General features: G+C 40.0%; 2 protein-coding genes across 5 annotated transcripts in view; both read right to left on the reverse strand.

Annotated features, from left to right (window-relative positions):
- The window catches only part of gpc3 (glypican 3), a 176,150-nt gene extending 168,911 nt beyond the window's left edge, over positions 1-7,239 (reverse strand). Inside the window, exon 1 of one of the 2 annotated variants that reach the window (XM_085135794.1) lies at positions 6,707-7,237. In XM_085135794.1, coding sequence (XP_084991920.1) covers positions 6,707-6,863 — 157 coding nt within the window. In that variant the 5' untranslated portion in view covers positions 6,864-7,237. Of the gene's footprint in view, positions 1-6,706 lie in introns of both variants that reach the window. The other variant, XM_085135800.1, reaches the window with a different exon arrangement.
- Positions 7,240-19,116: 11,877 nt separating this feature from the next.
- Positions 19,117-25,446, reverse strand: cab39l1 (calcium binding protein 39, like 1). Of its 3 annotated transcripts, none has more exons than XM_085175962.1 (9): positions 25,075-25,446; positions 24,354-24,501; positions 24,090-24,254; positions 23,782-23,900; positions 20,468-20,636; positions 20,321-20,380; positions 20,173-20,238; positions 19,942-20,085; positions 19,117-19,419 (listed from the first exon to the last, which is right to left on the reverse strand). In XM_085175962.1, exons 2-9 carry the CDS (start codon positions 24,468-24,470, stop codon positions 19,228-19,230), a joined length of 1,032 nt encoding a protein of 343 aa, XP_085032088.1. In that variant the 5' UTR covers positions 24,471-24,501; positions 25,075-25,446; the 3' UTR covers positions 19,117-19,227. The 3 variants fall into 3 exon arrangements, with proteins under 3 accessions (XP_085032088.1, XP_085032098.1, XP_085032106.1); XM_085175972.1 differs by lacking the exon at positions 25,075-25,446 and adding an exon at positions 24,771-25,028; XM_085175980.1 differs by lacking the exon at positions 25,075-25,446 and adding an exon at positions 24,711-25,028.
- Between the last annotated feature and the right edge of the window lie 547 nt (positions 25,447-25,993).

Here is a 25,993-nt window from a genome sequence, read left to right on the forward strand (position 1 = left end):
AATTATAAAGACAAAAAGAGGCAGTGGAGGAGTTAGAGTGAGTAGGAGATTAGTTCGGCCGCAGAAACCCCATTTCAAGTTAGAATTTGATCATAAAATAAAATAAAATTTAAGATTCCTATGTGAAACCAAAACCTTCATGTTGAAAATTTGTAGAGATTAGAACGTTTGTCCACATAAAGGACAGTAATATCGGTTTCTGCCAATTTTCTGATTACTTTTGAGCCTCTGAAAATGGGAGAGTGTGTATAAAAACAGGCTTTAATTCCTAATTAAAGCTGAAACTAACTGACTGGTTTAAAATCCCCTGTTGTGGTGTAGAGAGGCAACATTGCAAAATTACAAATCTGCATAATTGTCCAAATACTTACAAAGTTTAAAGATTTCCACCTTATCTCTGCCTGAAAATGATGGACAGTCAGACATAAGTAGGACACAACCATCCAGTGTTTAGATACAAAGAGCAGCTCCAGTGAAAACCCCTTTCCTCGGTGCTTCCTCTTCTCAGCCTCTCTGTCCCACATGGCTGCTGAGAGCTCAGTGGAGGCTGCAGTGGTAACGTGCCAAAGCCTCGTTGAGGAGTTGTCTCCAGGATCTGCCTCCCTGAGAGGCATCGGTGACAAGGGCCTGATTGATGCCACGGTAAACAAATGTCAGCGGAGCCTGCCAGCTTTGGCTGCCGCTGCTTTGGGTGCGAGGATATAAGGAGGCGGAAGCAGTGAGATTAATTTGGAGGAAGGGGGGGCTGCTAGGATTGCGAATGTATCAGAAAAGTCTTGATAGCTGGCGTGTCAAAAGACGGAGGAAAGGCTTTTGTGGAGGCAGAGGGTTTATCTTAATAACAAAAGTGAGTGTCTCTATTGGATCGAGGCTCTTTCTCTGTGAGATCTTCAAAAGAATAGATCTTCAGAAGCGGGCTCGGGCTGTAACAATGCAGACACAGACACGGTGCACATTAAACTACCGGGAGATGCAACAGAGCGACAGTCTTAATAATTAAGAATCGCTGCAGAATTAAACGGAGAACAGCTTCTGCTAACTCCCAGCTCACCCCTGACTCCCATCAGGGTTTAGGGTATACAGTCTAATGAGCAAAAGAGGCAATAAAGCTGTCACCCAGCACCTTTTTGTGTGCATACTGAGAGGCTTAATATCTTAAATCAATACGGACAAAAGACTCCTGACGGATAAGATCAAGTTAATTTCAGACTGCAGGGGCAAAATTATTAAGCTGTCAATAGCGCCATAGGTGAGGCGAGCGCGGCCTGAGCGGACAAGAGATGGGGATTTAGCAATTATCTCCGGCGAAACAGGCAGATTCATCTGCACCGTTTGTCGTTTTGCAGATGATAAATGTGTTTCATTACACGAGTTCCACAGCACTGAGGGAATAAGCGAAGGATTCGGGAGGGAGATGATTCCCCCGTAGAGTTTCAGAAATAACAAAATCTTACCGTCTAAATAAAGCTTTCTTTCTGACTGACACATCACCGGGGAACGAGCTTCCTCCTGCTCCCCTTTGCTTTAGGCTCCATCCCTGTTTCTCGCCCCTCTGCTTTCTTATTTTTCCTCTTTTACTCCTTTTCATCTGCGCGCACTTTTGTTCCGAGCTCGTTTTCCTTCACCTACCTTGAGCTTAATAGCTCCTGGGCACTGTGAGCAACTTTAAAATCAGCCTGTTATTGGTTAATTGGTCAATTTTGGGCGTCCTTATGGCCAATTCTCTCCTGCAAAATGAAGAAAGACAAGGTAGCAATTTACATGTAAATTTCCCCAGCATGCAACCTCGGTCCAAGGTGGCGCCTTTAAATTACTGCGTGCTTTCAATCAATACTGTGAAAGGAGGCCGGGTAATTCGACGTGCAGGACAGCTGCTGTTTTTATGAGTGTCTCTGAATGCCTTTTATAAACACATTGATCGCCCTTCAGATTGTCACAGCCTCATCTAACCATCCTCGCTGCTCTACCCCTCACAGAAAGTTTCCTTTGAAAGGCCACTGCTGGAAACGATGGCCCTGTCCTCACACTAACACACACAAACACTGGAGGAGTCCTCGCATCTTTAACAAGCCCGGGAACTCAGAGTCTGGGGAACAGATACAGTACAGTATGTGTCTAAGTTTCTCAGCACCAATTAGAAAGCTATCACTATGCAAGCTTAATGATGGTGACCATGGGGGGAAAAACAAGTTGTACTAAAATATAGAATATGCTAAAAGCCGTTCATTATGAGCATAAATTATACAACAGCTAGTTTCGAGTGGAAGCGCGTGGGAATCTGTGGCTACCTCTCCGGGGCAAAATAAGCCAGTGTCACTTTTTAAAGATAGAGCCATTTACAACCAACCTAAGGAGTGATAATATCATTAACTACTGGGGATTAAAGTGGCTTTAAGTATTTTTAGAGCTGCTCCACTTTAAACCATTTGATGAAGCAATGGTTTGAAAGCTGGAAGCAGGAATGTGAAAGTGCCCAACATTGTTCTCTGCTTTTTCCTTTTTGTCTTTTTGCACATAACAATGAGGCAGTAAACAAAAGGCTCCTGTCTTTAAAGTGGGACCGTTCAAAAAGGAAGAACTGAATAAAACCAAGTATGAATCGGTGTTTAACCAGCTGGAAAGGCTTCTCCTTCAGATCAGAGTCATCCACCTATTAGTCATTCGCTGTCATTTCTAAAACAGAGGCATTTGGGACCTTTTTGCATGGCTTCCTGCTGAGAACTATAAAGCAACACAAAGCTATAATTGTTTTAGCTCACAGCAAAAGTAGAAGAAGGAAAAAACTCCTTTGCAGGACCTCTTTGCAGGATTTTCTGCTGAAACTAGTTGGATCTCAGCCTCCAGCACACGAGTGTTACTCTCATATTTCGTGAGTATCTGATGCTGCTCTCATGAATCAGGTCCCACCGCCGCTGTCGGAGATCCAAAAGGTCTTCCCATCATCAAGCCAGCGCCGTCACTAGTGGAGCCGCTTTCTCGCTCATGTCCCGGGGTGAGTGTTCAGCGCTGCCTGTGCGCCTCGCCTCACACATATGTGATGACACGATGGAGTGAACCGACACCCAGCCTCCATTTCACCTTCAGCCAATCCAACCACCCACAGCAACAGCCGCAACAAAGACACGAGTGGTACTACTCCTACAGATGTGCCAAGCTTTGATTTTTTTCCCCTCTATATGCCTGCTGTAATCTTCCTCTGCACTCACTTCTTTTGAATCACACTTTTGGAAAGAATAACTTTAGTCTTTTGGTGCTTTTTTTGCCCCCTCCGGCACCACATGCAGCATTATTAGAAATTCTGCTCTGCCTTCCTGCGGACATGTTTCTGAATCAGCCACCTCCCCCACACTATACTCAATATCGATACAGTCCACTTTACATTTCACCCATACACACACACACACACACACACAGACACACACTTAGAAAGTGATACTTCCCTCAGTCGGATCACAACTAGCCACCCTCAACAAGTAATTTCATCAATCTTTCATTTACTGTGTGCCTCATCGGAGAACTCGCGTTATATCAGCCTGCATGACAAGCAGCTGTAGCTGTGACTCCAACTTATTCGGCATAAATTAATGGTGAGTATATATTATGGATGAGACATGACCAAAAATGAATAAAAAAATAGGTCAAAAATGTACTAAATGTGTGAAAAGTGACTGTCGATTTCATGTCCTCCCCAAAAATAATACTAATAATAATAAAGTCAGCTCATTAGGACAAAAGTGGAAGATTTGAGAGTTATGGAAATTCCACCAAAAGCTTGAGCATGCCCAATAAGCCGCTCATTCTGAAATCTTTACAGAGTGCTTAAACTCTGTTAAGGACCATCGCTGGTCACTGCACATAAAGCATTGTGGGGCCATTCAGCGTCACTACCATGAGCCCAAAATCAAATCCCATCAGTCCCAGTATCTGTGATACAGCGGGACTGCGGATATTTCAGGACATCTGGGATTTTTAATTTCCTATATTACTTCAGTTTCTTTTCATAAGACATGAAGTGAATGTGAGAGGCACCTGTCACCATACAGGTACAGTTACATAATTCTTCATTAGTCATAAGTGCCTACACTTTAATGCAAATGCTGTAAAAACTGATGACATGATATACGGCAACGTGCTCAGTCAGTGTTAAAGAACTGAAGAAGTAAGTGACAAAGACTTGAAGCATGGTCGTTTCCAACCTGTCTACAGCAGTGACTCATGGGTGTTTATGAGGAAATCATTAATTCAGCAGCTTTGTGATGGTTCTATTAGTTATTTTCCACTCTGACTTTGACTGGTGTGTTTTCCTGAAAACTGAGAATGGTATTTAGAGTTTGATTAGCAATGGGCCAAGCGGTTAACAGCGATAAATCACAAACATTCATCTGCAGGGGCCGGTGCTTAAATGTTGAAGACAGAATGAAGACAGAATAAAGTGCTGCAAGTGTAATACTGTGTTACAGTCTTTGCATCACAGTACAGTGATGTTTTACAGTAAACTTTGTTGTTGTAGTTTACAGTAGCTGCCAAAATAACAGTTTTATGCTGGTAAATCTAGCTTCAGGGATGTACTATAGATCTACTTTATTGGGAGCTGTGTTACAGTACACTCTTATTTTTCTAACGTTTAAATCTAAATGTTGGAGAATGGAGAAAGAACTCTAACTGGGTATATTAACCCTGGAGTTGGTCTGATATTTGCTTTGCTGAAAGTGATTGATTTTTTTTTACCTCTTGCTGTTTTGCATTGAAACAATATAATGCAAAACGCATTCAGAAAATTCAGCTTGCACAGTTGATTAAGGGGAGAAAATACTTAAAGTGCTATTGTTTTGCTGAGAAGGGGGTATTTATAGAGTATTATTGAATATTTAGGACCTAATGTACAGTATATTTTTCCCATTTGACAAAATGCTCAAGGCCAAATAAAACTTCTAGACGTTTCCTCCATGCACAAGGTCTTTTTAACAATGCTCAACAAATTGAGCATCAGTTGTGTGTAGCATCACTGAGGGTAGTGCTGTTAACCTCTATCATAGATACAGGGGATACAAACATTTCTTGTATTTACATATTTTTTATATCCGACATAACATTTAGTCAATCAGCAGACTTCAGGGAGCCAAAGTAGAACATTAGGTTTAACACGCTTGTGAACACATTTTCTACAGAACTCTATAAGCCATAAACCAAGCAATTAATCTGCAACAGACCTGCAGCGAGGATGAGTAAACCAAACCATGCCTTCGCTGGCCGTGATGGATTGTTCTTTGGCTGATTGGTGAATTGATTCCAGTGAAAGTAATGGTTATGAACTGTTAGTGTCCAGCTCAGACTGATTCCTTAGAGATGGTGCACAGACAGCTGGTCTGCCTAGCCTCAGATTTGGGAAGGCTAAATATTTCTCATTGCCTGCCAAGAGAAATATTTAGCCTCCCCTTTGGCTGGCAGATAAAACGCCTGATGGCCTAGGTGGAAGGTGTGTGATTAAACATGGATGCTTGGAGAAATGTAGGGCTCAGCGGTTAGGGCTGCATGCACCTTAAACGATGGGAGATTAATATGTGGCAGAAGGAGCATGACAAAATATGCTTCAAAGTGCATCGTGCTCTCTCTCTCCTGCTGTTTGATTTGAAGTATTTTGCGATTCGCCACACTCTTTCATGTTTACAGAACATTTAGTGTTATTCAAAAAGAAAAAGAAAAACACCCTTCTTTGAATCAGGTGGGAGTATTGCATGCTGCGAACGGAGAGAAAACAGATAACCTGGAGCACTTCCCTGTGCTGACATGACACTAAAACACCTAATTAACATTTGCGGCTGGCTGTGATGCAGACACATGAGAGGCTTTTACCATTTCCATAGTGAATCAGAATGCACGCAACAGGCTCCAGTGCACCAACATGCTGCATTCTGCAAAAGATGACAAAAATATGGACTTCTGTCCACAAAGACCTGAATCATTTCACCATTAACCTTTTCTGTTTTTTGCCAACTCACTTCTCCAGATCTATTCCTTCATTAGAGAAGATAGAAGTCAGTGACAGTTGAGCTCCATGGAACAAAAACAATAAAAATGAGTTTGGATCATTGCATCATTTACAAAATAACTTCCAGTTTGCTTGCAGTTCAGATCACACACATAATTGATATTTGCTGACAATGTAACAGGAATGGCTGTCTACATGTTGACTATTAATCCTCTTTCATTCCCTCAGCTTTTCACCACCGTCATGTATTTAAACAAGCACCAAAGTTAGGATATTGACAGCCTCCTTAAAACACTAACTCAAATCTTGCAATGTTTCAGCACTAACCGAATCAAAGTGAGGTGCAAGGCAAGGTTACTCCAAGTTCAGATCAATACAAGAACAAATTTTACAAGTTTCAGTTTCGTATTTGTAGCAGGATATCCCGCTTAATGCGGCCAGAGCAGGTTAGTAAACGTTCAGCCAGAGGGATGGAGAGTGTGTGGGTTGGCTCTCACTGAAAAGGTCAGCATTCAAAACAAAACACGGAAAGGTTCGACGACAGAAGAGAATCGCTATAGTGGTACTATCCGCTGGGGAAAAAAATATATTTACAAATCTATATCTGACTTAATGTGTTGGTGCTGATTGTTAGAAACGTGCTCTATCCCACAACATTATCAGGAGTACGTAAAACATTAATGTCTCGTATCTACGAGCTTTATTAATGAGAGTTACCTGACACTGGGGTTTCGGGGACCCACTTGGAGCCCGGGTGCAGAGACTGGAATACTGCGCGCACCTCCAGGCAGTTTGGCACTTGTCCGCCGGGAAGGGAGAACAGCTGGAGGAAGGCGCACAGAAAGAGCGCACTGTGGACCGGTGAGGAAGCCATGGCTGACGGGCAGCAGCACTCAACCAAAGCGGACAGAGTAGAAGAAGCAGCGGTAAAGTTCAGCGCGCTAAAAGTTACAGAAGGATCCAGCGTTTGCGCTGATGAGGTGAAGCTGCAGCTCCCGGCTCGACACGGATCAGCATCCTTCCGCTTTCCTCGTCTCCTCCTCTCAGAGTCCGTGCGCCCTGCAAAGCTGCTCTCTCGGGCTTCTTGGCGAAGCTACACGGATGCCGAGAACTTATGACTCCCTGTTCACTTGCAGCAGCGAGTGTCATCTCTCCGCACAGACTGATGAACGCCCCCCCCCACTGAATCCATGTGCGCGCTCCTTAAAAAGCGCGCGCCACGGCGTGAAGCTGGCTGCGCGTACAGAGAGCTCCTCTCAGTGATGCACGCTGACACAGTGGCCCTGTGTGGGCGCTCGAGTGGAAATATGAGGGGCTTAATGCGCTCCACGTGCCGCTTTAGATTAACCGTACGGGATTTAACTGGGGTGCATCACTCGTGCGTTTCACTATACATTTAAACCAGTGTTTACCAGGAGCTGCACACAAAACACCAAAGACATGTTGTATGAGCGGCAGTTTATTTTTCATCCACATGGAGATTGTTCATACAGACAGCTGGTTGTGCACGAAGCACAAAACTCACTGTTACATTATACAGATTTCTTCATGTCAGTTTAAAATGAGTCTTACTTTCACTCAGATCTACAAGCATTAAAGTTGAGATGGTGCCATCTAGTGTTCAGTGTGCATGTCAACAGCAAAAACGTTGCCCAACAGACAAGGACAAGATATTCAACTCCTCCGCAGACTGAACAGTTCATCAAGTCAGAAAAGTTGTTTTGGGAGTTTTAACTTGTACAGAAATTAGTACAATCCAATAAATGTAGGACTCAATATCTGGCTGATAGTGAAACAAATTTCTCATCTATTCACAATGTTAAGTGTTGAAATTTAAATAATCCATCTTAAAAACAGCAAGTGTCACAACAGCAGAATCACAGCAGAAGTAGAAACAGCAGCAGCACCAGCTCATCTCGTGCCTGCTGTGAAAGGCTTTCAGTCTTTCAAGTGTTGCTCAGGACAGACAAAACATACGCGTGTCACATTTCTGAGAAACAGAGAGCTTTGCATGGATTTGCACAGCAGAGTCTTTCAGAAGCTGAGAGCAAACCATCAAAACTCGCTGTAAGCCCAGCTGAGTTTAAGTGCTATGAAAAGGCGGAAAGGTGACCAGCAATACCTCAAGTGCACAAACTGCAGTAGATGAGCGTTTACTACCTGCACTGTGAGCACTTTGGAACTGCCGGGACAACAGTGTGTTCATCTCAAGGAATGAAAAGACATGAGGGAAGATGTCAGAGGAAAGACCTGTAAAGAAGCATATGTGACAGACACCGACTGCTTTTACTTTCACACTTATACAAGATGATTTTTTTATTTTATTTATTTATTTATTTATTAAATGGCCAGCAACCATTGCTTCTATGTTCCAGTGGCATGTTGTGTTATATTTTTCGATTTTAAAAATACAAATTGATGGGTGGGCCAGGGGGGGTGGTTGGGTACTACTCCCTGGGGAACTTTAAAGCATCCATTTATCAATCTAGATATTTGTCTTTTTCCATTGTCCACACCTTTCTCTTCGGTTAGTGTCAGTTTACACCATGTTGAAAGCATAGTACACACCACTGTACCTGACTAGCCAATGTACTGCTTTTTAAAAAAAAAATAATAATTCAGCACAGCCGAGATGTTCTCAGTTATGCTTCCAGAATCTTTTACTATTCTCATAAACTTGCATTGGAGAACTGAGCTATTGGCAACGTTTGCTAAAAACGAGCCACTGTACACAAATATTCTCTTAAGTCAACATGAATAACTGCATTGATTATTGGCTTTTACAATACTACAGTTCAAACTTAGATAAAGACAGATTATCTTTTATGGGTTTTTTTGTTTGTTTTTTTAAAAGAAGGTATATCAAGATACTAATAAATTACCATAAACTGAATATATCAACTCTGTTACATGATGAACTTCACATATTATAGACTTTACTACAATTTTATTTAAACGTTTTATCTTGCAGTGGGTTCCTACAGCTAAGACAAAAGCCAAAGGGGGGAAACTCGTTTCAGACATGAGCCTGGTTCTGCTCGAGGCCATCTTGTTGATTGGGCGCTACACAAATAAAATTGAAGTGAACTGAAAAACAAGCCCTCCAGACAGAAGGGGCAACTAGGGCAGTAGACTTTGAATACTTCACTAACTACACTAGATGCACCTTAGCTGGAGGACCATGAGGCAAAAATGGAGGGAAGTGATAAACTGGATCACTTCTACACACCGCCAGTCTGCACGATCTGCAAGGAAATCAAACAGAAAATGAATCATTACTTAAACGGATTCCATTATTAGTGGTATAGGAAACTCATTAACGCCAACGGGTTCTATATTAGAGTTAAAAAGACATTAAACATGATAAACGGCGGTTTACAGGCACGACATTGCAAAAAGGATGGTCACGTTGCTATAGCCCTGCACTGACACTCAAAAGTTGCAGTCCAAGAGATTCTGATCTGTTACACGTGCACACACTCCTTCACATTAAAGGAAATTATTCCGTCTGCTCATTTAAAAATCCGATTAACCTGTGCAATTAAACACTGCATCAGATTTAACCAGCTGATGCACCGAGGAAATCCTTTATCTGAGGAATTACAACGGGCTGCCAGAGGTATCGAAGCTGTTCTGCAGCGTAGAGAAAACATGGAGATGTTTCCCTTTGCACCAATGTGAAGTCTCATTTTTCAGAAATATAACCTCACAAATGATCCGACGTACCCCGAGTTTTCCATGAGTGCAGGCCAGCTTTGGTACTCCACATTACCTAAAGGTTACAATCAAGCCTTAATCTTCGATCGAGCCACACCAGTTCTAGAGGTTTCTCTCCACGATATCTGCACGGCCCACGTGTTTCACTAAAGTTTGGGGAAGCAGGAGGAAATTTAAACTTACGACGCTCCATTTTCCAAAACCATATTTCAGGATACAACATCGGAGGTCATCTTTGTTGGCTTTTTATCCCTGAACTAAAAGTTTCAGAAGGCCGGAGAGCCCTGCCCTGCTCTGCTTTGCTTTCACGAAGTGGCGCCAGCGGCGTCTGGTGCTGCCCTGATGAGCGCATGGAGTCCCTCAATTAAAGAATAGCACTCAATCAATATAATGACGCAATTAAGACAATCAGTGCCGGCTGCTGAACAGTAAGCGGGTTCATGTTTAGGTCTTCACGGATTAATAAAGAGATCGGCCTTCATTTGCAACCTAAGCAAATGCACTTTAACAAGCTATTGTCAGCCTTCGTGTGCAGATTACACCAAGACTGAGTAATCCGATAGATCCAATACTGCCTCACATAGCATTCAGATTAATGCGCAGGTGGCGCCGACAAACTAATCAACAGCCGCATCAGACTTTATGTCCAGACCTTGTCAATCAAACGTTTCTATTAGCGCAGTTGTCAACACACGGCTTACCTCTGATCGTGTTGAGCTTCATTCAGTTTAATGGGTGTAGTCAAACCAACGGGGGCTTCCCATAAAGCAGAAATCTCGCAGAATCTCTGTGGATTTTCCATCTCAGTGTATTCCTTTTACCACCCATCAGCGCAAAAAAAACCAACAACAACAAAAAAATAAACTTTTGTCATTCATGAAATTGTAACAGCATCTTTTTTTCTTTCTGTATTTCTTCCTCTTTGTGGGGGTGGGGGCAGGAGCGCAGGCGGATGTGCGTCCTTAAATCCACTCATAATCAATGCACTTGTAGATATTTGGCATCATATATCTACAAGCTTTCCTCTGAAGCGACATCCGCTGGGGAAGAAAAAAACAATCTGAATATGAAACCTGAAGTGAGATCAGTTTTATTGACCCACCTCACTCATCCATTCACCGCCGTGCTGGCCAAAGAAACCCAGGAAACTTGTGACCTATAACCCCAGTAAAACCCTGCCCCCACATAGCCTTCTGTGCTGTCCGCAGCCAGGATGTCCCTCCTCTGCAGTCCCACACAAAACACCATTTAATAAAACTCTGTTTGCAGCTGTCAAGCAGAGGGATGCACGACCTTTCCAAAGCACGGCGGCACTCCCCTCTCCACCGTGGAGCCGAGCAGCAGTGCTGCCTTACTTTCCGTCTTCTCTGATTGAACTTTGACCTAGTTTCCCAGGCTGTATGTGTGTTAGAAAGCCTGTGATTGGCTGCGTAAAGAGAAAGAAGGCCCCCAGCTGCCATTTTACTTTACTCATCTGCAATACGTGATTGATGTCTGCACAGACACAAGAAAAGGGATCATCATAGGAACACAGAAAAAAATGCAGAGTCCATTGTATGCATTGGTGGCAGCAGCAGGGTGGCTCAGTGGTTTACATTGGTGCCTGTAGGTGGCTCGGGGTTACCCCCGCCATCAAAACTGCGCCCAACTCCTGCACAGATAAAGTTGCTCCTCCTTTTTTTTTTTTTTTTTTTTGCCTGTCCCGTTTGGCTCTTTTGCCATCAGAATTATTGTCTAAAGGCGAAGAAAGATGCCCAACGGATTTACTTTACCAAATTGACCATCCCAGCTTTGCCGTAATGGTCCATTTGATTCACCTTTTATTGTTTATTTTATTTTCACTTGCTGAATACGGGACAGACTTGACTGGGGGAAAGAAAAGGGAGAAAGAAAGAGGGAAAGAAAAACAGCTGAGAAGAGGGACGGGGGAGAAGGGCAAAAAACAAAAACCAACAGAATAAGCAGGAAAAAAAATACATATATCGATCACCTGGATCACCTGTTGAGAAAGAAAAAAGAAAACAAGCAGAAGAAAACGAGAGTAATAGAATAAACAACATCACAATGATATATGGGAATATGACAGTAAATACTAAATATTAAACATTATTGTGCAGCACGTAATATCGACAGCGCACAGTGTGCTTTGAGGTAGGAGCCATAAAAGGGTGTAGTTTGTGTGTGTGAGCACCCGTGTGTACACCTGTGAGCATGGACGCGCTTGTTTTTTAAAAGGTTCCTTCATGTAATGATCTGCTAGAGGGTGTGGGGAGCCACAGCCCCGTCCTCCAGGGCATGAAGCAGGTATGGAGGAGATCAAAACTCCAGACATCCAGAGGCCCCCAGAACACAAGAGACCAAGGAAGACCAACAGAGGGGCAGCTGCGCCACTATCCCAGAAAGAGCTGAGGAGAGTCCCAGATGAGGGGTCACTCAGCAGCCGCGGAGCAGAAGCCAGGGGGAGTTGCACTGATGTGCACGTGAGCTCCGCCGGCAGCCAGCTGTGCCTGAGTGACCGAGCCCCAGGCCGAGAGGCTCTCCTGCCGTCGCACTGCCTGCTACACGTGAGAGGATATCCTCTCACGTGTAGCAATACCATCAATACCATCGTTGGTATCAATACTATCGATATTTTGATTGATATCAATCAAAATATCATGGTATTGGTATCGGATAGATACTTTGTTTCTATCCTCAAAATCAGTGTGTCATTCTGAATCAGAATTTGCAAACTGATGATGATTCATCTCATAAATCACGATACTACTGCCCACTCCGCTTGCGATACGCCCTGCTCTTTTACTTAGAGCCAGCTTGAAGAACGCATACAGATGTGGACAAAATTATTAGCCCTGCTATGAATTTTAAAGAACAGAGATTTTGAAAATAGCATTTTGAAACAAACTAGTTTTTTTTTAGAAGGCATAAATTATTTGTATTTGCACACAATAACAGAATTATTCCAGAAAAATAAAATGACCAAGCTCAATATTATTATCTCAGCTGAAAAACGGCTCTTTTTATTGGGCCATAACACAAACCGGTGCTGTGCAAAGAGTGAGATACTGCACACTGGAAGCATCCTTTGGTACATCAAAGATGTGCAACTCAAAGGACACCTGAGTGAGCTGCTGAGTGACTACCACACTCTGTATCACCCTACACGTTCATGTGTAATAATTGTTTAGGCAACAAAAACAATGCAAAACAAAACATTGCAATGACATTTTATTTTCATGAATGCTTTCACACTTCACTTATCCTTTATAAAGTTATGTACACATAATTTGCTCCCGAAGAAAATAAAATATCCAGTGTGGAAAGGTAAAGAAAGAAAAGAAGGCAACAGAGTCAAAAAACGTAAAGCACAATAACCCAGAAAAGTTTAATTCATTTCATACATATTATTGATTTTAAGGAATTTAAATTTGTGACTACATATTGCCAGTGACTCGTATATTCATAACAGGAGGTAGGGTTAAAGAAACTTGAAATGCTTTGTTTGTACAACTAACACAAGTGCTAACACTGTTGCTAACAGCACCCCCTAGTGGGATGGCTGCGCACAACACATCCTTCTAAAAGTGCATGTCAAGACTGGGGCCAAATTTCAACAAAGTCTGCATACAAATTCATACGGGCAATCATTTTTTTTCCTCCTTCCATTAATTATTACTGATAACAGACTTTTTGTCCTCAGTAAATCTATAGTCAGCTGCATGGAGACATCCGTAATGACCACTGTGTATACGGATTATACCCAATGTATTCTCACAGTTTTAATTTGTTTTATAGTTTCTAAACTGATGACATGACAATGCACTGTGTGTAGGACTTCAGTTTATCTATGCATCATGTACCACATTCACAGCAAGTTCATCAAATTATTTAATGGCTCCTGAAAGTCCTCACTCTTTGTGACGGTCTCATGAAGTGGACCAAAGAATGATCAAGCCAAATCAACCCAACTGAAAACTACACTGTGTGATGCCTACTACAGATCTCTTAAAATATATTTACACTCCCAGGGTTTACATATAAGCAAGTATCGCAGTTAGTAATAAACCTGGTCTACGCATGAACCCGAGAAATTAACTGCTAATGTATTTGGGACCTGAAATGAACATTTTTTAATTAATTTTTTACATTTTTAAACCCTTTTTTTCATATCAGCTTTGGTTTAAAACAAATTAGAACTCGAAAGGATCAATCATGATCCATGAAATGTCTTTAAATAAGGCAAAAATTCATTACAAGGTACCACACTGCAATTCATTATGAATTAACATTTGTGAGGTACCACACAATGAAAAGTTTAAGTTTAAAAAAAAAAAAAAGGATCCAGTTTTCCATTGTGAAAACCAGGCTGCAGTCCCTGCTCAAGTCGGAACAAATGTATCACATGTCGGCATCCATTCAAACCACTGCTGTGTGCTTTTGTTTTGGTCAAATGTCAAATTAAATATCTTGTCAAGGAAATAAAATAAAAATAAAATAAAAACCAGGATCCGCAAACTCAAATCCCATGAGGTATATACACTAACAGTCTGCACAGACAACGCATTCTGAAACGCTGTAATTTCAGCCACTATAACAACAACAACAACAGCAGAAATAGGGTCATTATTTCAACTGAGCTCTGGTGATGCACATGAGGAGTAAAGTCAGTGCTCATTGTCCAAAAATCTCATGTGGAACAGTGCATGTGGTTATCCTGACAATATTGTGACATGAGATGGGACCTACTGTTCTGATGCTTAGCAGGCATGTTGTTATGCACTGTGTCACTGTTATAATCATATCAGAAAAGAGAGCCAACCTAACAATTTACCATCTCCTTAAGCAGTTTGTCTCTTCTGTATTAAAGTGAATGATGGTGTGGTTAGGAGTTTGCATTTGTGTGGTTTCTGAGGTGAAATGTCATTTTGTTTTAGTAATATTTCAGTCTTCAGACTAATCAAGTCCAGTGTAGCAGTGAAATTAATCAGGGGAAAAACACGACCCCGATTAAAATTATTATAAAAGTCTGTGGTTCAATAACACACTGTGCTCCAATATGAATATAACAGTGTAACATTTTTATGATTTTTTGTTAATTTGTTGCCATCAGTTTTAGAACGTGAAGAAGAAATGAAGCGCTTCCAGCGAGATCAATTGGTGTATCCTGGCTGTACACGTTAGCTGTGAACGGATGGGCTGGTAGCCTGCAGCGTTATCTGATGCCTTGTTTCTATTTCAGTCATGTAAGCGTCGCTGAGCACAGCCTGAAAAATCACAGTACAATTAACCCTCTGGTCTCTATCTGGCCATTTTTGGCCACTTCACTTTTCGGTTTTCAACCATTTTTGTTCTGTTAATGCAAATGGAATGAAACTTTCCAAAGGTGTGTATTTTATTAAAATTTTTTATTTTTCAACATCAGCTCCTTAATAATGTCAATAATATTCACTATACACCAAATTGTTCCCATTTTACTGATTGTGGCCATTTTTGGCCAATTGAAACCCATTATAACCACCTTTTTTGATTCCTTGTTACTGGCAGTACTATAGCATGCAATTTAGGTAAAATTGCTTTCATTCTAAACTCAACACATGAAAATTGTAGTTTTTCATTTTTTCTACCACATGACGTCCTTGGGCCATTTTCTGCCAAGCAAGCAATTTCATGTAATATTCTTGGTTTCCACTAGGTGGGGTTGATGGGTTACCACACTCCAATGGACCAATATAATGAAACAATTTTGACATAGGTTTGGTCTTAAGGATCTGATAGTTTGTGTTTGTGCATGACATTGCAGCACAAACATGTATTTGCAAGATAGACTGGAATAAATAATGACGCATCAAACATTACATAGGCTGCAGTGAATTCCTGTGGATGCAGGATATTGAGCTTTGAGGTTCCCAGTCAAACTTAGCTTTGAAGCACATGTGAAAAGCACTTTTACTCTTGTATTTTTCATAAAAAGAGACCATACCCAAAATATTAACTCTAGAAACAAAAACAAAAACAAAAAAACCCCCAATCACAGGACATTTTGCACAGTTCAAACCTGCAGCTGCAGCGCAAACAACAACAAACACTGTTTGTAAACGTGTCCTGGAGTTTATGCAGGTGCAGACGTTGCTACTGCTGTAAGTAAACCTAACAGCTTCCAGACCATTTATTCTGGCAATATGGCAAGAAGGTGGGAGTGTCCCCCCCCCCAAGAGGGACAAAGGGACCCCCTGATGATCCTCTAATCGCCTGAGCCAAGGTGTGAAACTGGGTGTGAACTCTGGCTGATTGGGAACCACACCCAGTTCAAAGCGTATAATATCTAAATTTTAATTATATTTTGGTTTTCATGACTAGGACTGGTGCTAATTTAAAAAATCAAGTCAATGAAAGTAGAAAAATGTTTTAATATATATGAATTTTATAGTATTTTGAAAACGTAAACATGGGTGGTCATTTTTGGCCACGAACAAAATGAGAGGGATTTTTTTTGTTTTTCTGTCACTGCACAAAAAACCAAAGATACATAAAACTCATTGATACTTTTAATTATTGCTATGCATCTAACCTCCATTATGGTTAGAAAATAAATCAGTTTGCATGTATTATTAAGAAAAAAGTTGGGGATTTTATGCTTTTATCCCTTTATCCCTTTATCCCTTTGTAAATCATTAAAATTATGTAATTTAACTGGTATTTAAAGGGTTAAAAGTCTGGATTTGAATTAAATTTTTTGTCTTGATGAACAGCACTGATACTAATCTAAAAAATCAAGTCAATGAAAGTAGAAAAATGTTTTAATATATATGAATTTTATAGTATTTTGAAAACGTAAACATGGGTGGTCATTTTTGGCCACGAACAAAATGAGAGGGATTTTTTTTGTTTTTCTGTCACTGCACAAAAAACCAAAGATACATAAAACTCATTGATACTTTTAATTATTGCTATGCATCTAACCTCCATCATGGTTAGAAAATAAATCAGTTTGCATGTATTATTTAGAAAAAAAATGGGGATTTTATGCTTTTATCCCTTTGTAAATCATTAAAATTATGTAATTTAACTGTGATTTAAAGGGTTAAAAGTCTGGATTTGAATTAAATTTTGGTCTTGATGAACAGCGCTGATACTAATCTAAAAAAATCATGTCAAAAAAAGTGGAAATTTTTCTTAATATATATGAATTTTATAGCATTTTGTAAATGTAAACATGGGGTGGCCATTTTTGGAAGTTTTTATGTTTTTCTGTCACTGCACAAAAAAACAAAGATGTATAAAAGTCATTGATACTTTTAATTATTGTTATACATCTAACCTCCATCATGGTTAGAAAGTAAATCAGATGGCATGTTTTATTTGGAAAAAAATTGGGGTTTTGCGATTTTTTCCATTTATGAGTTCCTAGGATTATGTGATCTAACTGGTATTTAAAGGGTTAAAATTATGAATTTGAATGAAATTTTGGTCTTGATGAACAGCACTGGTACTAATCTAAAAAATCATGTCAAAAAAAGTGGAAATTTTTCTTAATATATATGAATTTTATAGCATTTTGTAAATGTAAACAGGGGGTGGCCATTTTTGGCCACAAACAAGCTGAGAGGAAGTTTTTATGTTTTTCTGTCACTGCACAAAAAAACAAAGATGTATAAAAGTCATTGATACTTTTAATTATTGTTATACATCTAACCTCCATCATGGTTAGAAAGTAAATCAGATGGCATGTTTTATTTGGAAAAAAATTGGGGTTTTGTGATTTTTTCCATTTATGAGTTCCTAGGATTATGTGATCTAACTGGTATTTAAAGGGTTAAAATTATGAATTTGAATGAAATTTTGATTTTCATGAACAGCACTGGTACTAATCTAAAAAATCATGTAAAAAAAAGTGGGAATTTTTCTTAATATATATGAATTTTATAGCATTTTGTAAACGTAAACAAGGGGTGGCCATTTTTGGCCACAAACAAGCTGAGAGGAAGTTTTTATGTTTTTCTGTCACTGCACAAAAAAACAAAGATGTATAAAAGTCATTGATACTTTTAATTATTGTTATACATCTAACCTCCATCATGGTTAGAAAGTAAATCAGATGGCATGTTTTATTTGGAAAAAAATTGGGGTTTTGTGATTTTTTCCATTTATGAGTTCCTAGGATTATGTGATCTAACTGGTATTTAAAGGGTTAAAATTATGAATTTGAATGAAATTTTGATTTTCATGAACAGCACTGGTACTAATCTAAAAAATCATGTAAAAAAAAGTGGGAATTTTTCTTAATATATATGAATTTTATAGCATTTTGTAAACGTAAACAAGGGGTGGCCATTTTTGGCCACAAACAAGCTGAGAGGAAGTTTTTATGTTTTTCTGTCACTGCACAAAAAAACAAAGATGTATAAAAGTCATTGATACTTTTAATTATTGTTATACATCTAACCTCCATCATGGTTAGAAAGTAAATCAGATGGCATGTTTTATTTGGAAAAAAATTGGGGTTTTGTGATTTTTTCCATTTATGAGTTCCTAGGATTATGTGATCTAACTGGTATTTAAAGGGTTAAAATTATGAATTTGAATGAAATTTTGATTTTCATGAACAGCACTGGTACTAATCTAAAAAATCATGTAAAAAAAAGTGGGAATTTTTCTTAATATATATGAATTTTATAGCATTTTGTAAACGTAAACAAGGGGTGGCCATTTTTGGCCACAAACAAGCTGAGAGGGTAGTGATTTTTATGGAATCCAGAGGGTTAATTGATTCCTTTATGGTTTTGATTTTCTCTTCCTGTGACAGCTAATGCATTGGCTAGTGCAGCACTGCAGGGTCGTTTCTGACCAGCATAATCGCGTGCACTCCAACGAAAGCCTGAAAACTGTGCAATAATTGCCAAATGTTACAACTACGAGCTGACCTGCCCAATATGAGCCGACGTGCCACTCTTCTAAAGCTGGTTTTCTAAAGACAGTCCCTGTACAAAGAACAGCTTTCCAAAAAACAAAAGAGGCAATAAACCAAACCTAAGCAATGAGAATAAGCATCATTGGGAAAGAAGAGTTACTGGAGGCTTTAAATGTTTTAGCATAAAAGATACATTAGAAAAATAATATATTTACCTCTCAACCTTTCAATTTCTAAAGCATGTACAAGTTCTGGAAAATGACCTCAGTGCTCGAGCTGGTTGTGAATTTCCATGTATATGGAAAAGTAACAGCGTAAGGTCCAACATTAGAAGAAGGAACCAAAAGGCATTTGGTTATAACTAAATAAGAAGCACTGCGGTTTAAATAACAGTTCTTGGCCCACTCAGGTTGCTGGATGGAAAGAACCTCCACATCCACACTAAGCCAGAAAGTGAAGGAAGTAATCTTAACATTTCCTATTTTTTATACTTAGCATGAACTTTTAATTATGCATGTTTTTATTTTGTTTTGTTTTTTCCTCTTGAACCACCACCTCTAAAATCTACCACCTGACAGAGCAGTCGTCCCATTATTAGCATGGGACGACTGCATTAAGCTTCCTCGGACGCTGTGGGTCTCTTCAGGTCTTTGATTTGCTTGATCAGATAGTTTTTCTCATCGCAGAACTGCTCGTCCTCAGATCTATCCGTCTGGAAGTTGCCAAGGAACTCCACGAGCTTGGTCTGGTTCTTCAGAAGGATGTCCATCACGGGCTGAGTCTTGTTGGGGTTTGCAACAAATACCTTGGGAAAGATTATGTAAAAGGTTTAAGTACCATTTGTGGATGCAATGCACAGAGTCCAGTGAATCAACTTTTAGCCAAAGTCTTGCACTGCAGCTGCGATGGTAGTTCTTGTTCTGCTCTGATCATGAACCAGTTCTCCTCCTGCTGCAGGTTCTGATTAGGTTCAGTGATCCCATCTCCAGAGCAGATGAAGGACACCTTCGCCAGCTGTAGTCCAACACGACAGAGTTGGAGTCCTCCTGACTGACCAACTGCTAGACAGGAGGACTTCAAGGAGAAGCAGCTGAATGATACTAAAGACACTAACAGAAAGCTGGCCAAATATCCAGCTAGCAGTAAAAACATGAGGTGAAGCTGTTAGCAGCAACCAAACTTTTAAATAAGAGAAATCACAATGACTCAGCCTGACTAAACAAAAACCCACATTCAATATTAGACCATCTTAAAGTAGCAGGCATGTTGGGTTTTCATGACACAATTCAGATTTATTAAGAGTGGATTTTGAGAAATGTCTGCGCACCTTGAAGACGTGGAATGCTTCAAACTGGATGTTTCGGCTGTTATCTCTCAGCAGGTTCATCATCAGCTTCAAGTTCTCTGCCCGACTGATGTACCTCGTCATGACAGTGAAGTTGTGCCTATCCAGGAGAAGTTCACCTAGCAGCTAATAAATAAATATACATGAGTTTACAGAATCAGTCCGCAAACTTGTCAGTTAAACTTAAGACTGAGCAGGAGCAGGAGGATGTACCTTCAAAGACTGCCGTTTTGTGACGTAGTTCTCAGAGTGCAGAAGTTTTTCATACTCTGTAAACACCTGATAAAAATGTCAAAAGTAAGTTGGGTAAAGAATGAGCAGTTTTTCCAATTAAATATCAAAACCACTCAAGAAAGCTCACTCTGTCATAATTATTCTCCAGGAAGTCTGCACACATAATCTTGTGTCTCGTGAGAAGATCCTGATGGGGAATAGAAGAGGCCAAGATATTAGCTAGGAACAGTCAGGATGTTAATCTTGCCATTAAAAAGAAAATATATTAGTGTACCTTGAACGAGGCAAAAGCATCTGAGGCGATGTCAAAGGTTGAGAGCTCCACATAATGGAAGAAGCAGAAGAAGTCTTCAGAGAAGAGCACTATCCTCGCCAAAGGCTCGTGACGCAGGCACTCTCTCAGCATCATCCCACAGTTAAGAGCCACTTCTGGAGCCTCGTATCTGCACAGGTTCATACATGTCAGGTCCAAGTGATGGTGAACTCATCACAAGTTATACAACTTTCACTCAGGATGTATAATCACATCCTAAACACTTTCACTGTTAGTTTGACATCAACTCTGTGTTTCCAGTGACGAAGGAACGAGATCCTCGCAAAAAATAAACAAATGGATTAAACTAAGGCAGAATGTGAGTACAGCAGCAGCGATCTACACGCAGAGAAGTCGTCAATCACTCAGTGACACTGAGAATTTAAACTAGGGTAAACCTTATGGAACAGATTCTGTAAATCGCCAAAATATTTTATATAGCCTGAAGAATGTGTAAGAGATCCTTAAAACAAATAAATAAATAAAAAGTGTTACATCTGGTCCAAAACAAGTCTGCTGAATGGCAGCATCCTCCATAGGTCACATTTTGGAGCACTTATGTACTCATCTAAAGATGACCAATAAGCAGTGATTTTAGATCAGTTGTGCTCATTAATTATAAAAACTTTGGGAGAAAACTATGTTTTGTTAAGTGTGAATGGAAAGTCTGAACCAATGCAATTTGCTTACTTGGCAGGGAGAGGAGCACAGGATGCAAAGCTTGTTATAGTTATTTAAGCAGGTAGAAAAATGGCAAGGAGTACACCAAGCTTTTGTTTGAGAACTGTTTATACAACGTCACAATAGTAACTTTTAATAAAAAGGCTGCTGTTTGCTTTCAAAGGGTCTTATTAACACTCTTAGTCTTCATTATTTATAGTAGTGGACGCTGTACTATTTCTTAGTGTGATATATTCTTGGGCTTAAATCAAGGAGCTGCAAAGAATGCATTATAAGCTCTCTCATCAATCTTTTAAAGAGACAGTATTCAGATAAAGGTCACTTAAGTTAACGCCCATCCCGGTTTCATCCCTATATTCTCACAACTATGACAGAATGAGCCATAACCCTCTTATGCTAGACAGTGTCCCCTAAGCTCTGCCAGATATTTGACAGCACATCAAGAAATGTCAAAAGCTTCTGGTCGCTTTGATAATTACAAAACGCAACGTCCCATATGGAGCTGAGAAAACGTTAAAGTCCAGTTTATAAAAACCACCCACCAGTCTGAAGGTAAGGATGTTGTAGTTCAATCACGATGGACCCTGTAATAGCATATGTTATCGCACTGCTCTCTGCTGCTGCAGGTTAGTTATGAACTAACTTGTTCATAAGTCTTGTACAAACAGCTGGAACACAAACTACCATCACTGCTGACTTTGATTAATCCAACCTGTCGCAGACTTCTTCAGACAGAGACCTGGCAGAGACTTACGTAAACTTGGATTTTTATAAACATTTCAATCTGTAATAGATGTGAAATGATACAAATGACGCCAAGTGAACAACGTTAACACAGATGTGAAAGGCATTTTGTGATTTTCGAGAGGTCTGTGCACCCATCTGGCCATTAAATGTACACAAAATGTGCCTTTCCAATTTTGTGCTAAAATGTGGAACAACCTAGATGTTCATGCTTTGTCCTCTGTGACATGTACAACAATTTATTTAAAGAACAATCTCGTTTGAGGTCTTAATGAGCTTGGGCAGCGCAAGACTGTGAAACAGAAGGAAAGCAGGTGTCTCATACAAACTTCTTTTTATTCGCCCCCTCATGTTGTTGCTCTTTAAAGCATTCTCATGTTTCTTAACAAAAGCAGGGCAACGCAAGATACTGGCGCGAGACATGTGACCCTATTGGTTCATGCGAAGGGCATGCATTCAGATTCTTGCAGTATTAAAAGCTGTGACTTTTGCCATGGAAAAGTGGCCGGGGCGCCATTCAGCTGACATATTCAGATGTCTCTGATGAGCAGAGAGGACTGAACGTCTGAAAGAGGCTTTAAAAAGGTGATGTGTGGGAACCGTCATACAAATATTTTGGTGGCATTTTTCATGATCCCCAGGTTTATTATGACCACAGAGGGCAACAACAAAAAAATCAGTTTCTCCACAGCCTAAATATTTTTTTTTTTTGCCAGTCCTGTTACCCACTGTCCACTTTTTGTGAGTCTACACAGTTTTTTCCTTTTATCTATTGGTTTAATGGTAAATAGTAGAAGCAGCCTGAACAGCATTATTAATAAGAGTTGTTCACAAGCTCAACAGTGAACCAAAAAAAGGTTTTTTTTTTTTTTTATGAAAGCAGGAAGTGTTTTGGCTGAATGTGGTCTTGTAAGTGAGCTGACTCTGCAGCCATCAGGGTGTCGTAATGTTTTACCTCTTTGGACAATCTTTCCCTCTGCAATCATAGTACAAAATGCTCTGTGTGGTTTATATTCTATTAGTATTTTATATATATATATATATATATATATATATATATATATATATATTTATTTATATTTATTTACTTATTTATTTATTTATTTATTTATTTATTTATATTTTATTCCATCTCCTTCCACATTATTGCCCATCCGTTTGTATGAATGTTCCTGTGTTTTGTGTACAACAAATCGCTCCTAGTGGGATCAATGAAGTTGTTTGGTATAATTTTGGGTTGAACGTGACATTTCTAGATCTCATTTTCCATAGAGAGGTATTTTTTTCCTGTGCAAAAAAGTACACAATTTCCCCACACACAACAAGGGAGTTCATTAGCAGTGTAACAAACCGAGACATCAACATTAAATGTCAGGTTTTGATGTCTGCCTCTCATAAACAAACCAATCTTCCTCTTTATAGTTGTGACATTCAACCGGATAAGATGGCATTCGATCCTCCAAACAGCAGCCGGAGCATGCAGCTGGTCTCTGAGTAAGTGAGCAGGATGACTCAGTTTTTCAGAGCTGTAAAACTAGCACTGTACTTTTTGCTTTATCCATCATCTACATGTGTAGCCCACATGTGAGCAAGTTCATGCTTGTTCCTTTGGGAGTTGTTGAAACTCATACTGGCTAATGCAGAAGACTGCAAGGCATGTTAAAGGAAGGTATTTGTACCTAAAAAGCAAAAACCAAATGCTTTTTATTTCATGCTAAGGATTTTTTTGTTTGTTTATGAGGCTCTAAGGGTGGATCTGTTGTTAATGCATGTAAATGGACAAAGAGCAGTCAGATGGAACATCAAATGACCAAACACTGAATTTCTGTACACTGAAAATATGAACTTACCCTTTGAGAAGCATGAAGAGGATCTGTGGGTGTGTAGAAATGTATTCTACCGTGGGCGTGCGGGTGCCAATCTGACGTCTCACAATATTGCTGAACAAATGGACCACATCCTTCTTCCCCTGCACAGTAACAACCACTCAGACTGGGTGCTGATATACACAGGGTTTGTTTGTTTTTTTGCTTTGGGCATAGACGTTCAAATCAGGCATGCAAACATGCACTCCCCCTGATCATTCAATGTGTGCACCAAGCAATCAATACTTTAAACTCATAAAGTCAGTGCAGAAAGAAGGCATTTTTTCTCCTACCTCAAAATCAATCTTCTGTAGGTTTGCAATGAGAGAAATTAGAAGGTTGGTGTTGTACAGCTCCTGTGCAAGCTGAGCCACTGCTTCAGTTTGGGGCTCCTTGTCACCTGTTCCACAAAGTACTTCCTTCAGTGAGGCAAGATTTTTGGACACCTCCTCTGCAACCTTAATAACATGAGGGGGTAAAAGAGTATGATCAGCTGCTGCTCAGCGTTACTGTAAGTTTTAACATTCATGCCATCCTAAGAGAAATCCACAGCTGACCTTTTCAAACTTCTTGCTGTCACCAGCATCCAGCTTTTCCATGTATGCAACATGGTCCTTCAGACTCTTCACTATCTCAGCTGGGTTCTTCTGAGACTTTCCAAAAGGAAAAGGCATGGCTGAAGACAGGTAATCCAAGACCAGATCTCTGATGAAACATAACACGGGTTTTTAAATTGTGCAAATAAACCTATTCGACTTCCTGTACCTCTTTGCATCAGGAAATCGCTAACAAAAACAAAACAAAAAAACAACAACAAAAAAACCTTCATCTGACGAGCTACACATGAGTGAGCTATGGCGTTTGGCTAAAGACAGAAGCTCATAATGAAGAGACTAAAGTTTAAAGTAACTCACAACGCTACTTCACGTTAGTCGAAAAAAGGCTAGCAACTTTTCGTACTTAACGTTTCTTACGTTGAGTTTAGGGTGGATTCACTATATTAGTCTATATTAGTCCACTTTTAAACTAAGCGGGGTCAGCTGAACAGTACAAGGCAAGCTTTCAAACCAAAACAAGGATGTAACGGAGAACAGGACGTCAAAATGTCAACGTTGCAGCATGCTCATCGGAAAAGTTGAGCTAGCTTGTGACCTAGTTAGCTATAGCTAGAAACAAGGCAACTACCAACAGGACGCAGTTAGAGAACGACGGTTGTGGGGAAGCACACACGCACAAAACACCCTGCTGAAATATTTACTTCAGGCTGTGTACACTCACCGAATGAAGGGTAGCTTTGAACTTCAAAGACGCTCGGTGACCAAAGGTGAGCTAGCGGGCTAGCGAGTCGTCTCCACTTTCAATATCCACTGTAACGTTACTTTGAAAAAGTCTGTAACGTTGTCTGACAGCTGTAGCTACCTAACGTCCCCTAACTGTAGCTACAACTTCCTCAAACTAGAGACATTCATAGCAGTGATATTTGACGTAAATTTCACTTCTAGTGACCCCTGTCATCGAACTTGCTAGCTTCCTAGTTATTACAAAGTGACTTGCTGCTGGGCTTGCCCGTCTTTCAACTTCATTTCCCTGTTCTTTTCTGCCGAAACACCCGTCCTCTTCTCATCCCGGGGACAATGGGCGGTCATGATTTGCTATGTAATATGACTGACACCAATTTTATCCTATCACTTTTGCGTGATGTGGGCACGCCCACTACCCCGCTACGGGTGCGCATGTTTCACAAAGTTACATACTAATGAGGGGGAGTATGTTGCAGACTTGAAGGGAGGCCACTCTACCGGACAGCCCGTTAATAGAAATCAAGTGCATCTAAATTCTCGGGAAGATATAAGCCATTAGTTGAGAAATAGTTCGTGTTTTATCTGTGGCTATGAAATCTAAACGTTGTAAAATCGGCCAGAATAAGAAACAGGATTAGTTGTTGTTTTTTCTTTCATCTAATCGCCTTTTAGTGATTTCTTTGTTGAGTCACAAGAAAATTCAGTATCCAATAGCAACATCTGTAAAACACATTTTACTAGATATTATCAAAGCAAGCAATTTCTAGAACACATATGGACCACAAAAAGTTCTTCAACGTGAATTGTTACCAAAGTCTTTCTTTAATGTATGTCCACTTACCATCACTTAATAACGGATGACAGGCATAATGGGTTGACTCTCCTCTGTATTCTCC

The sequence above is a fragment of the Neolamprologus multifasciatus genome, chromosome 2 (genome assembly GCF_963576455.1).
Source record: "Neolamprologus multifasciatus chromosome 2, fNeoMul1.2, whole genome shotgun sequence".
NCBI lineage: Eukaryota > Metazoa > Chordata > Actinopteri > Cichliformes > Cichlidae > Neolamprologus > Neolamprologus multifasciatus.

Excerpts from the sequence above, each read along its gene's own strand:
- cab39l1 (XM_085175962.1), bottom strand. The coding sequence starts at position 24,470 with ATGCCTTTTCCTTTTGGAAAGTCTCAGAAGAACCCAGCTGAGATAGTG. Across the intron at positions 20,086-20,172 it reads CAAAACGGCAGTCTTTGAAG|CTGCTAGGTGAACTTCTCCT; the intron begins GTACATCCTCCT and ends TTTATTTATTAG. Across the intron at positions 19,420-19,941 it reads AAGCATTCCACGTCTTCAAG|GTATTTGTTGCAAACCCCAA; the intron begins GTGCGCAGACAT and ends ATCTTTCCCAAG.